At 41.6% G+C, this 14624-nt stretch overlaps 1 protein-coding gene across 21 annotated transcripts in view; it reads right to left on the reverse strand.

Annotated features, from left to right (window-relative positions):
- Eif4g3 (eukaryotic translation initiation factor 4 gamma 3) overlaps positions 1-14624 on the reverse strand; it is a 229712-nt gene that overhangs the window by 96268 nt on the left and 118820 nt on the right. For 18 of the 21 annotated variants that reach the window (XM_026782044.1, XM_026782040.1, XM_026782043.1 and 15 more), the window contains one exon: positions 2640-2748. In XM_026782044.1, the coding sequence (XP_026637845.1) occupies positions 2640-2748 (109 nt within the window). The remainder of the gene's footprint in view (positions 1-2639; positions 2749-14624) is intronic. The other 3 variants (XM_026782045.1, XM_013348370.2, XM_013348385.2) reach the window with 1 other exon arrangement.

The raw sequence follows: 14624 nt of genomic DNA on the forward strand, positions 1-14624 counted from the left end.
CCTTCCCATGGGATGTATCTCGGTCTTTTCAATGTTTACTTTCATACAAGGTTTTAACTTACTTCCACCACTCTATTTACCATGGCCTGCAGCTCATTGGGACTTTCAGCAAGTAGAGCTTTATCATCGGCGAAATGTGAGTTATTGATTTGCTCACCACCTAATGCACACCTGTCTCCTCATTCTCCTGGGCTATTATTAATTCCTGCTATTATTATTTCCAGGGATACAGTAAAGAGCAGTGGTGAGGATGCATCCCTGCAACACTCCTACGATAGTCTTAAACTGACCACTTGGTTCTCTAGACTTTAATGGATGCAAAGGTATCTTTATAGGCATTTTCTAGTATTCTTATAATTGTCTCTGGGTACCTATAGAATCTCTTTGTTTCCCAAAGTCCTTTCCTCCAAATGCTATCGAAAACCTTCCTGAAGTCGAAGTATGCAAGGAAGATGTATTTAACAGACTTGTGTAGGGACACGCTTAATTTGGCCAGCATAATTCTAAAAAGAATAGATTACATTTGTACAAGAGTGCACTAAAATTTTAAAGCAAAGCTCCTAAAAAGTAATTGTTATTAAATGTAAAAAAAAAAAAAAAAAATCAAGCAAGATGTTTGCTGCTAGTGTTTCGCAGCCAGCTGTGGCAGCACACGGCTACAAAATCCTAGCACCCTAGAGCCAACAGGACCACAGTCTGACATCAGTTTGAATTATATCTCATTCCCAAACAATCTGAGCTTCAAACCAGACCCTGTTTGAAGTTTTTGAGACAAAAAAATAGTTTCCCTCAACTAACAACAGCCTCTGCTACAATTCAGCATCAAGCTCCCATGAGCCTTATATAGTTCTGCCAGTGATGTACCCGACAGCCTTCCGAAGCATGCCACCTAAGGGTTTATTTCTTTTTGGGTTAAAATCTTATGAAAGTTTTAATGCCACTTGTCAATACTCACGGGTGTGTGTTGTGTCTTGTATTTCACATTATCTTTTCATCTTGTTGATAAACTCTGAACCAGAGACGTGCCTATCCTAGCACTCAGAAGCCTGAGGCAGGAGACTCAGGGTTTAAAGGCATCTTGCACTACAGAGGCAAGTTCTAGGCTAGCCCAAGCTACGGTGTGAAGACTATTTAAATAAACCCACCAACAAATGGGAAAAAAACACCACAAATTAGATCAATTTAAAAGTCCACGTTTCAAACTTTTGTGTAATTAATTTGTGAAACAACCCCTCTTAAAAAATAAAAATGGAACCATGCTAAAATTAAAAATATCTGTTAAAATATTTCTTTCTTTTTTTGGTTTTTCGAGACAGGGTTTCTCTGTGGTTTTGGAGCCTGTCCTGGAACTAGCTCTTGTAGACCAGGCTGGTCTCGAACTAACAGAGATCCACCTGCCTCTGCCTCCCGAGTGCAAAATATTTCTTTTTTTTTAAGATTTATTTATTTATTATGAATACACTGTTCTGCTTGTATATATGCCTGTATTCCAGAAGAGGGCACCAGATCTCATAACAAATGTTTGTGGGTTATCATGTGGTTGTTAGGAATTGAACTCAAGTCCTCTGGAAGAGCAACCAGTGCTCTTAACCTCTGAGCCATCTCTCTAGCTCCTGTTAAAGTATTTTTATCTTAAGGACAATCCCAAGTATCTTTTACACAATTATGTTTAAAAAATATATTTAAGCCGGGCGATGGTGGCGCACTCCTTTAATCCCAGCACTCGGGAGGCAGAGGCAGGCGGATCTCTGTGAGTTCGAGACCAGCCTGGTCTACAGAGCTAGTTCCAGGACAGGCTCCAAAGCCACAGAAAAACCCTGTCTCAAAAAACAAAAAAAACAAAAACAAATAAAAATATTTAAAATTAACTAGCTCTAGTAGAAGAGACTTGGATGAAGGCGGTCAGCACAGAATGGTCTCTACTCACTGGAGAGTGAAGCAAGAAGAGAGAACATGCTCCCTGCTCCCTCCTGAGAACTAGTGCTGACTTCAGCGAAGGTACAGCTAAGATCTAGTTCTCAGGAAAGAGAAAATTTCATTTAACGTTCATGTTTCTGTCCCAAAAAATACTATATTTGTTCTTAACAAACAGCTGGCAGCTCCTGCCCCTGGTCAGAGCGCCACAGTAGGGTTCCTGCATCATTTACCAAGCAGGTGGGAGATTTGCCCACCAGTGAAGAAAGTGGAAAGTGCAGGTGAGAGGCTTTAGCAGGACGTCACAGCTGCCTGTGTCTGCTTCCAGAGCTCCAATTGCTTGTTCTCTAATGGGGTTTGGTGCCCTAGAGATATGTTATCTTCTATAAGAAATAGCAACATCCCCTAAAAATGATAAACATATGAATTTGTGCTGTTTTTGTAAAGTAATATATATAGAGAGAAATGCTTTCATTAATCTCCCACACAAACTTTGTTTAAAAAAAAATGCAAACAAGCTAGGCAGTTACTTACACATAGATACCAAGCGCGAGGCAGGTGCAATGTAAGATCCTTCCCCCTAGTTTCCTAAAAGTATACTTTCCATCTTAGATTTGCTACTGAGCAGGTATCTGAGTAATTCTCAGGTATCTGATTAAACACCAAGATCAATATACTTAATAAAAGAAACTAAAGATAAAGGGAGGAAACAGTCATACACAAACCTTGCTTCTGGTCGCTAGCTGCAGTGACAGGGGTGCTGGCAGCAAGATGAGCGCTCTCCACAGTCCCATATACCACAGGGCTGTGCTCGGGGACCTGGCTGGGCAGCTGCTGGGATTTGAAGTACAAAAAAGGGTGATAATGAGCGCATGAACATAAAAACTAGCAACATGGAACTCAAGCAAGGAGGGGAGACACAGAGAGGAAGAGGTCACAAAATTAAAAGAAAAGCAGGGTGGGGAGGTAACACAGGGCAATTGAATAAAAGCAAGGGCAGGGAGGGGAGGAAAAGAGATGATTACTATTAACCACAGCAAGAGCAGACAGCACAGGCATCCGCACATCCACTCCAGGGTTCCTTTCAAGCACTCACTGACTTCTAGCAGTAATGGCTGCCAATGGAACAGGATGCCACAGTGGAACAGATCTTAACGTCCTCCCAGACTAACTAAAAGTTTTGGTCAGCTTCACTTCATGTGCCCAAAGCAGGGCAAACCAAGAACATGAAGACTTTTAAACCTAGTAACTGACTCAAATAAAGTGTACTATCAATGCCACTGAGATCTCAGACGAACATTAATGGGCAAAGCAGCTCAAGGCACTTCCACCATCGCAATAGCTGCAGCTTTGGAGACGCTTCAAAGAATCTGAAACCTAAGTAAAGTCTCTGGCTTCTCAGGATGATGAGATACTCTCATTTTGCACTATGCCATTCTCTATCTGGGACTAAAAAACGCCTATCAAAATTGGAGCAAGCAAGTCGAGGAAGCTACAGTCATTGTGCAACTTAGAGGGAACAGAATTAACAAGAAAGTACAGACACACTCATCTGTACCCCATTGGGGCCTGAGGGTCACACGAAAGCCACAAAAGAAAGCAGTGTCTCTCCTTGGAGAGCTAAGGCCCATTTCTGACAGCCCAGTATCATAAACTGAATTCTACAAGGACTGCCACAGATTAAGATAGGAGGATGGTTAGGGCAACAGGGCCACTCAAATGTGAGGGCTAGTAAAAAATATTTTCAGTTCAATGTGTGCCTTAAAACTTCCTAAAGGAAATATAAATGGAAAACATTGTTTAAAATAGGTAACAAATGATTAGATACTGTCTATATATAGCTATATGTGTAAGGGGAAAATATAAAAAAGGAGATGATGCTATAATTTTGCACATGTATTAGGCCATGAAACTGTTCACACTGCACAATTATTTATCAATGATGGCTACAAAAATTATATTGAAAGATACAAAGTCACTATTTTTATTTTAAACTACAGAGAAATAAATGCCAACTACCACAATCGTCCAGAATTCTTATTTTCAGGGAAAACATTATGTTAAATAAGAAATTAGGAAGGCCTCAAAGCAAAACTAAAAATGTTGATTTTGTTCAATTCTATGGTCTAAAAGCAGATAAGGAGAAAAGGAAAGACAACAAGTTATTTGGTGCTTATTAAGCAATTTACTACACAGGGAAGAAAGTTTTGCACAATGTGTTGATTATCTGAAAGAAAGAAAATACCCACTACTTCAACTGCCCTGAAGATCAGGAACTAAAACCCAAGTTAACAAAATAGGAATAAACAGCTCAAGGCAGTAAACAGTAAATCTCTCTAGCACAAAGAACTCTGTGACTAAGGACTTTAAAACAGTATGAATTGGAAACAAACTCTTGGTATACTGCCGAAGTTGGTTATAAAGTCCTGAACTCAAGCAGTCCACGTCTCAACTTCCAGTTAGGGTGATAGGTGTGTATACACTCTGATTGTGCCATAGATGGGAAACAGATCCCAAGTCTCTGGCATGGGCAAGCATGCATGCTAACCCCTAACAGATCTAGAAACAAGCATCATAAGAAAGGCAGATAGACAAATGGATCAGACACTAAAGTTGTCTATCACATAAACATAAAGACCTGATTACTTGTGTAAAGCCTGGATGTGGGGCATACACCTGTAACCTCAGGGGAAGAGGGTGGCAAGGTAGAAGCAACAAGATCTCATGAGCTCATTGGTCAGCCAGTCTGGCTATATGGTTCAGCCACAAAACAATGAGGTGGAAGAAGACATCTTACATTGACCCTTGGCCTCAATACTTGAGAAACTGAGTTTAATCCTCAAACCCCATGTAATAAAAGCACTAGAAAGCATTCCTATAATCTCAGGTGGTGATGGTGGGAGGGGCTGGTGCCACTGGTGGATACCTCAAAGTTCACTGACTGTTCAGCCTTACCTAATCCATGAGCTACAGGTTCAATGAAACCATGTTTCAAAAAAATAAAATAAAATGAAATAAAGAAACTTGGGCATGGTAGCACATGCCTTAATTAATCCCAGCATTTAGGAGGCAGTGGCAGATAGATCTCTGTGAGTTTGAGGCTAGGCTGATCTATAGAGCTAGTACCAGGACAGCTAAGACTGTTGTTACACAGGAAAAAAAAAAAAACAAAACTATCTCTGAACACAGAAACAAAAACAACAACAACAAAAGGTGGATAGTGGAACAAATGCTATACAAATAACCAATCACTTTCGTATTGTATTGGATTTAAGAACCCATACCTGAAACTGCTAAAGTAGCCAAGAACCTGAGACTAGAGAGACTATAGGTCCTTTGGGAATATCTACTACTATACTACTATTCTACTAAACAAAGCAATCAAAACGACTCCTAATAACATACATTGCTATACTCATAGATGGGTGCTTCACTCAGCCCTCATCAGAGAAGCTGCTTTTTGCAGCAGATAGGAAATGAAACAGAAACAGAGACCTATAAGTGGACAATGTAGAGATTTTAGAGCACCTAACTCTAAATGGGATGTCTTCATCAATTCCCTTTCCCTCAGGGCTTAGGGATCTATGTGGAACATTCACAAATAAGAGTCAGAGATACTGACGCCAAACAAACTCCAAGGCAGACTCGTGTCCAGGAGCAGTTGCCCAACACAATGGATTCCATTTTATTTGCAGGCAGGCAGGTTTTTTTGTTTCAATATTTTTGTCTTATTGTTTTGTGTGTGTGTGTGTGTGTGTGTAAGAGAGAGACAGAATCAGAGAGGGAAAGTGAGCACACAAGCATTCAAGAGCACATGGAAGAAGTTGGGTGGAGAGGGAGGAGAGAAGATGGGGGTTTGAGGGAGGGGAAAGAAGATGATAAAAATATATGAAAAAAATTAATAAAATAAAAAAGTAAACTGATTAAGAGAAGACACCCAACACTGTCCTCAGATGTATACACACTCACATGATGGCAACTTGCACAATTATGTACAATATATGCATTAACAAATACCACACACACTTAGGTGCACACATGCACACTGATGAGCAGACAACTAAGATGACATCTTGAGTTAGCAGAAGTTCTGAGCCCAAGTACCCACTGGGAAGGTGTAAACCCACAACCTTTGAGGACATGCTGCTGATGGTTCACTGTGTAATGAAGATCCACTAAAGGGTCTATGCTACCTTAAACTTGAACATTTCATACCTGATAATATTATGAAAATGACAATATTAACATAGCATATGCTTTTAATCTCATTCTTCATTAGTTTTAATCTACCATAATCTCAATTGAATCACCATGAGCCTAACAGGAGTCCTCTATCTTGCCAAACCACAAATAATCATAAACTGCTTCACCTAACAAGTCATAAAAATCAGAAGTACACAAAATACGAAGACTCTAAAATAAGCATTTGGACCCAGGTAAAGAAACTGAGTTCCACCAAGAATTCACAGGACCCCCAACCACTGACTTCAGGCACATTCTCTATCAGTGGGAATGATAATGTCAGAAAGGACGACTAGGATGAACATACGAACAAGAAAGATGCTAGGAAGTCACAGGTACAGATCACGGCTAAAGCAGCAAATCTCTCCACATTGTTTCAATGGTTTATAATCGGTGCCAATGCTAAATTGTATCCTGCTAACCCTTGCTAAGATCCATGTTGTCAGGAATAAGAGGAAACACATACTGACAAACACAGTGAAAGAGAAGTTTAAATGAGGGCAGCAGACAAACTTCCAATAACACAGGAAATGACTGTTTTCTAACTTCTGGTTAAGATGATCACTCTTAATGGGAATTTAAGAGTCTACGATTAAACTTCAGGATCCAGGAGCAAATAATAGAAGGCCTGGGCCCAAATATCGGAGGAATTCACTCCTGAAAAGCAGGTTAAGCCAGGTATAGGCTCAGTCTATATAATCCAGCCCTGAACAGATGCTGAGATAGGAGGCTTACCACAAATTCAAGCATGCCAGCGCTGTAAATCTTGTCTCACAAAGCAAACACACAATGACAACAAAAGCATCTAATTATTTCCCTGCTATACAAAGCAAGTAGCCAACAAGGCAGCATATAGCTGCCCTGCACTTGGGAGGCTAAACAAGAGACCTACAGGTATGAGGCCAGACTGGGCTATGTGATGAGAATCTGCCTCGGAAAGGGAAAATAAAAGGCAACAGAAATCTGAAAATTGTTCTCAATATTTCTTTGCACAATTGAGTTCTTTATATTACGGTCCACTGTTTCTGTATTCCGGCAGAGGGTCAGCACATGTGGCACAGGGTGCACTGGCCAGGTCTGGACTTCACCAAAATATTGAAAGATACACATTTTGAAATAGCTGGGGCAGAAGAAATCCAGAAAAAAAAAAAACCCAACACTTCAATATGTGAAAATATGTGTTGGTGTCCATGAATCCCCTGCATTGGAGTAGACATTTGGTGTCACACATGGCTGCTTCTCTGCTGACATGCTCCAACCTACAGCACCAGAGACAATGCAGCAAGATTAGTTTTAATCTAGCATAATCTCAATTCAATCACCATGAGCCTATGACACTACCAGCCCATGACAGAAAACGTTTGCCCACCCTATTACTAATGAGAGGAAGGCAAAGACTTCCAATAATTATGTACAAATAAGCAATAAATCTAGGGCATTCGCTGCCGAAATCAAATACCACTTCAATATCACATATTCTATCTTTTCCAGATTTACCTGGTGTTCCTAAAAGCCCATTCAGTAACTTTAGAATAAACCTTATATAAAATGTCTCACATATTTAATATATATAGATCCAGAAAATAAATACATATAGAATTCACGGAGAAACATCCAAGACAAATAGCAAAATAACAGCACATTTAATAATGGAATTAATTCTTTCATGAAGAAATTATGCTTCTTCCATAAGTGAGACAGAATTACAATTACACAGCTGTGTTCACTATGTACAAAACACTGGGAACCCATGGGGAACTAAGACTAATGCTCCACAAATTTATGCACCCAGTATTTGGTCAAAGGAAATAAATACCAAGATAAAAAGCACAAAAACAATCAGCAGAATTCACCTGGCTATCAAGGTGATACTGGAGGGCCAAACAGTATAAAGAGAACACAATCTGGAGAATGTAATGTGAGGCTGAGAGGGAGGCTGAAGGAGAATGAGAGGTGCTGGGACGCCGACAGGAGGAAGTGCAGGAAGAGGAATTCCAGGCAGAAGGGAAGTTCATATGAGTGAATGGTCAGTTTATACGGGACTAAGAGGAAAACCCGAAGTGCCAGCAAGCTAGCAGAAGGAGGCAGGCCAGTCAGAACACAACAGGAGGACCTACAAGCTATGTCTGGGGTTTAGGTTTTGATCTCCACGGCAAAGAGGAAGAAAGGAATGGACTTTTACCATCAATGTGACACAATGCAGAATTCTACTTTAAAAACTAACTCCAGTTCCAGGACAGCTAGGACTGTAATAGAAAAAACCCTGTCTGGAAAAACCAACCAACCAAACAAACAAACAAACAAACAAACAAAAACCCTAACTCTAAGGGCTCAGCTGTTACAATCCTCTGTTGTTCCCAGGGCCGACACAGTGGCTAACAAGTGCTGTGGGACAATGATCTTTTTATCCTGTCACTTGCATTATTTTTAATAAAATGCTGATTGGCCAGTAGCCATGCAGGAAGTATAGGTGTGGCAACGAGAATTATGGGAAGAAGAAAGCTTCAGTCCACAGTCATCACCCAGACTCAAAGGAAGCCAGACACAGAGCAAGCAAGATGTGATTGCCTAGCCAAAAAAGGTACCAAGTCATGAGGATAACACAGACAAGAATTATGATATATTTCTAATATACGTTATAAGAGTTAATAAGAAGACTGAGCTAATAGGCCAATCAGTTTATAATTAATGTAGGCCTCTGTATGTTTATTTGGGACGAAACGGATGTGGGACCTGGTGGGACAGAAACCTCGGTCAACAAAGCCTGTAACTTCAGTCCCAGGGAATCTGATGTCTTCTTTTGGTCTCCACAGGCAGCAAGCACGTAAGTTTATACATGCAGGCAGCAAGCATATAAGTTTATACATGCAGGCAACCTGCTCACACATACAAAATAATTATTTAGAATTTTAAAAGAAAAAATTAATTCTGACTACTGATAGCGGGGCAACTGGAGGGAAGAGTAAGCAGGCCACATCCATAAAGTAAATACTGCCCTGTGAAGGAAGCATTATAGGTGGTGCTGAGGGCTCAGGGAGTTTTACTGAAATAGAAGAAAGAACCTGACAGGCCTTAGCCACTGAATACATATAATATGCACAGGGGTGAGGAGGAAGACAGAAAGATTTGGTTTCAGCTATGTATGAAGGTGGGGATAAAAAGACCATGAATTTAATTGTTAACCTCAAAATGCTACGGTACACCACATTATAGAGACGAAGTACAAAGTTGGCCAAGTGTCATAGTCAGGGTTTCGTTTGCTGTGAAGAGACACCATGACCACGGCAACTCTTAAAAACAAAAACTTTTTTTGTTGGTTTTTTTTTTTCTTGTTTTTGTTTTGTTTTTCAAGACAGGGTTTCTCTGTATAACAGCCCTAGCCGACCTGTAACTAGCTCTACAGACCAGACTGGCCTCGAATTCACAGAGTTGCCTGCTGGGATCAAGAGAGTGTGCCACTAACACCCAGCTAAAAGGAAAACATTTAACTGAGTGTGTAGCTTACTGTTTCAGAGGCTAGCTCATTGTCATGGTGGTAGGCAGACAGGGTGTTAAAGAAGCAACTGCTACATGTTAATATGCAGTTCATAGGAAATAGACTGTCTCACTGGGCATGCCTTGAGCTTATATGAGACCTCAAAGCCCATCTCCACAATGACACACTTCCTCCAACAAGACCACATCTATTCCAAAAAGACTCTATCTCCTAATAGTGCCACTCTCTTTGGGGGCCATTTTATTTCAAACCACCACACCAAGGAACCCAGATCTCTTAAGAATGGCCATAATGCAATATGGAATGGTACACAATCACTTCCTAACCTAGGAGTGGCTGCAGTGACTGCCGACAGCAGCAATAAAGTGACAGTAGGCTAATTCTCAGCAGAATTAGAAAACCGAGGACTGGAATACATGGCAATACCTGTGCAATCTTAGATAGGGCGGGGTGAGGGAGAGCAAGCCCCAAAACACAAATCACTAAGGAATATCTAGACTGCCCAGTGTAATTGTCACACCCCTTTTTAATCCTAGCACTCAGGAGGCAAAGACAGAAGTATCTCTGTGAGTTCAAAGCTGGCCACAGCAACACAGAGAGACCCAGGCTTAAACAAACAAACCCAAAACAAGAAATGTTAAACATTGAAGACTACAAACGTTCAAAAGCTTCTATGTATCAAAAAGGGCTATTAATAAAGGCAGAAGGAGACTGTGAGACAGGAGAAACATATCATTGTAGTTCCTGTCTGTGAAGTTTGCTGCTGGAAACTTAATTGCCAGCGCAACAGTGTAGTGGGTGGGGCAGGATTTGGTCATTATGTCATCAGGGCTCCCAAATGTATTCAAGTACGAAGAGTAGGACACCACTGGGTGTGGTAGCAATTGCCCTTAGTCCTAATCCTTATCTCTTGAGTTTAGGGCCATGCTGGTTTACACATGGAATTCTAGGCCAGAGAGGGCCTCATAGTGAGATCCTGTCTCCTACTAAAATAAAAATAAAAATAAAAAAAAAAAAACCAGCAAACTGTTGAGTAACATTAGTTTAAGATGTGTGAATTTATTTATGCTGTGGGGTACTTGTTTAATGATGCAAAAATGTGTTGCATTCTTTTATGCTGCATTTGTTTAACTCTGTGAAGCTGTGTTACTGTGCCTGTCTGAAACACCTGATGGTCTAATAAAGAGCTGAACTGCCAATAGCGAAGCAGGCGAAAGGACAGGTGGGGCTGGCAGGCAGAGAGAATAAGCAGGAGGAGAAATCCAGTCTCAGGAAAAAAGTATGTGGAGCAACAAAAGGAGGAGAGGGAGACGTCAGGGGCCGCCCAGCCTTGGAGTGAGAAGGAAAGAAAGATATATAGAATAAAGAAAGATAAGAAGCCCAGAGGCAAAACACTGTTAAAGAGAAATGGGATAATTTACGTTAGAAAAGGTGGCTGAAAAAAAAGGCCCGGAATTCCCAAGTAATAATAAGTCTCCATTCAGGAGCTGAGTGTCAGGCCCCCGAAGAGTAAAAAAACAAAAAAAAACAAAAAAAACAAACAAACAAACAACCAAACAGAAAACAAACTAGGTAGGTTTGTTATAAATGAAAACACCCCCTTCAGGACTGCCAGTCTTCTCACTCTTACTGTTTGGATGGAACATCAGACTTACCCCTGCATGATCTCGAAGCCCTGTTCCCTCTCATTCTCCACCCCCCTCTCTCCCAACCTTGCCTGCCCAGTCTCTTTGAACACAGAAAAGGCATCAAAAAAAAAAAAAAAACAAAAAACAAAAACAAAAACAAAACAAAAAAAAACCCCTCAGTTCTGCACTCTTGGTGGCTATTACAGCTTCATCCCCTGAAGCTGCCAGCCATCCAAGTCCCTGCTTAAGCACAATCAGCTATTGATCATATTTGAGCATAAACTCAGCTTGTGGTTGACACATCATCACCCCTCACCTACACTCTATACAACTTTCCCCGCCCTGGCCGCGGAGCTCAACTTCTCTGGCCTCAAACTCTGGGACTGGAGAACGAGTACAGGAGTTGCTTTGCTCAATATACCTGTTGTTATAGTATTTCAGTTCGGCTTGATCTGGCTTACTGAACACACACGCCACCACTGCAGACCTGTTTTTTACAGCTACAATTCCACAGTCCAGAGGGCACATAAGGTGAAGCCTCACACTCTAAAAACAAAGGCTAACTCAGAATTTGATGAACTATAGTTTACATAAGTAGAAAAACAGAATCTAACGAGACGAACAGTTTATGTAACCAGCCAAGAGCATGTTTCCTCACAGCAGTAAGGAACTGCAGGAGTGGCCTCAAGTCAGTAGAATTTCCTGATTGCTTAAAAAAAAAAAAAAGAAAAAACGAAGTTGTATTTTTAAAATTAGATATTTTACCAAAAACAGACCAAGTGAAAGTCATTTCTTGGGTACACTTCACTCTAAACAACAGAACAGTTTAACAAGCCACAGGCCCTGTTCACCATAACATCATTTAAACACGAAAAACGCACGCCAGCTTAGTACCCAGGGTTTGCCAAGTTGTCGAACAGTACCATACTTAACTCAAGGGCTGACACTAACACTACTATATTTATTGAAGGGAAGAACAATGTGGTTCAACTTCCTAGCTGCTATTTTACTGCAGCCACCATTAAAAACCATGACAAAATGCTTCCCAGAAGAGAGTGGCCAATTTACTGTGCCAAAGACATAGATGACACAACTTTAAAGTAAGGACAAGCCTGGTGGTGGTGGCGCATGCCATTAATCCCAGCACATGGAAGGCAGAGGCAGGCAGATCTCCAGGAGTTTAAAGCCAGCCTGGTCTAAAGCAAGACAGGCTCCAAAGCGACAGAGAAATCCTACCTCAAAAAAGCTAAGACAAGACTTTTTAAATGGTTCTGCCTCCAAGCTGTACATGCGGGAACTTGGCTCCTCACTGTAGTTTATGCGAACATCATCAGCATTGACCTAAGCCTCCAACCCAACTTAAGGAAACAACTGTTAAAGCATAAAATAACTCAGCGGTAAATGGTCACAGACTTCCATTTCCCAGAGGCCTTCAGAGTAGTTATGTAAGGGACAACTAGCCTGCTGTCTTTGGCAAATTTCCAAAATACAGAAGAGGATTTCCCCTTTAAGCAATCAAGTTTCCAACCTTTTCCCGACCATGCTCTTTGGTATAAGACCCTTTCCCAAGTTTTAGCTTTGCTTTAAGGGTGATCCTAAAAGGGATGAGAAGAGGGAAAGGAGGGGTGGAGGGTGAGAGGGAATAAAATGAAGAGCATTTTTAAAAAATGTACTTTGGGGCTGGAGAATTGGTTTAGCACTTAAGAGCATGTGTTGCTATTATAGAGAAGCCAGGTTCAATCCTAGCACCCACATGGCTTTGCAATGACAGCACATGCAGCTGTCAGAGAGGTAACGAGAGCCCATCTGCCATGGTGCACCAGCCAGATGCAAAGCAGGGTTAAAGCAGATATGTGGACACGTCTGCCATGCTGTGCTCAGGGGCCTGGGCAGAAGACTGCTATCAGTCCGAGGCTAGTCGGGGCTACATAACAAGAACTTACTTCAGAAGAGATCAAGAAAACAAGTTACAGTCACTCTTGGTAGTAAGAGCTGTAAGTTGGTTCTGGGAACATTTCTTCTGAGGCTCCTCCTGGTAAACAGGCGGAAGAGCTGAGGGTGGGACAAGCAGATGCCCTGTGTAGAAGTTGTGAACACTCCTGTGCTAGCCTGGCTACCTTGAGCTAAAAGGCTGTCAGTTCAACAGCTGGGCAGACAAGCCTTATGTCAGTAGTGACCATTTGGAATACTCCATGGATTCCTTAAAAAAAATAAAAATAAATAAAAAATTACAGCCAACCAGGTCTGCTGCAGCTGTCAAATTTGTGTTAGCACAGTCCCTGATGGATTCCAGATGACCCGGTAGCCATTTCCATCTGGAACACAAGGGGAGCACTTCACTTGCTGGCCTAGCAGAAAGGCTGTTGTAACTGATGTTAAGGAGACAAGACTGTGATTGGAATAGACATAAACCTTTGTTTGGATGTAGGGTGAGTTGTGATCAACTCAAAACACCTCTCCTATGGCTCCACAAGAAGACTGTTAGGGCCCAAGTAGTGAGTGTGGTGATGTGACGAAGTCCAATAAAAGGCTTCAGAAGTTGCACTTTGCCTACTTTGGGCTGTATGGGACGAACTTACAAAGAAAAAAAGAAAGAGCAAGGTGACATCAATGGCAGAGAATGTTAGCAGGAATGTCACTGAGAGATGGAGAGGTGGCAGATTATACAGCAGAAGAGGCAAGGCAGTCGTGGCTGCTTGGCAGCCAAAGGAAAGACAGCTGAATGGTTCAAGAATAGACAGTACAAAAGAAGGTGAAAGGAAGATGGCAAGGGAGGACAGAACAAGACTGAAGGATAAAGACTGCTGAGGGACCACAGGGATACAAACTGTGGAGCCTGGTCACTGGAAAGAGTTCCAGAAAGCTCTTGTACCTAAGAGCTGCAACACTGCTGTTAAACACTAAGGGATCCTGACTGACCAGACTTACACAAGAGCCACAGCACTGGCTGCATCATGGACACAGCGATCCCATCTTCTCAGATCTACATAAAGACTGTTAACACTAGGGGTGCCGCCTGCTCTCACACACCCAGAACCTGCTCACCTACCAACAATTTCACCTAAACAGAGCAAAAGGACCCTAACCAGAAACAAAAGAGGGTAGATTGTGAAATCAAAAAAGACTCTTGACACTGCACCATGACACAGAGGGCTGTCCCCACAACAGGTTTTAAACCAGAAAGTCATTCAAGATGAAGCTGAAGGCTAGGTGTGGTGGGGCACGCTTTTAATCCCAGATCTCGGCAAGCAAACAAAGGCAGGCAGCTCTTCTTGAGTTTGAGTCAGCCTGGTGTGCACAGTGAGTTTCAGGACAACTAGAGCTAAATAGTGAAACAACATCTC

The sequence above is a fragment of the Microtus ochrogaster genome, chromosome 10 (genome assembly GCF_000317375.1).
Source record: "Microtus ochrogaster isolate Prairie Vole_2 chromosome 10, MicOch1.0, whole genome shotgun sequence".
In the NCBI taxonomy this organism is placed as follows: Eukaryota; Metazoa; Chordata; class Mammalia; order Rodentia; family Cricetidae; genus Microtus; species Microtus ochrogaster.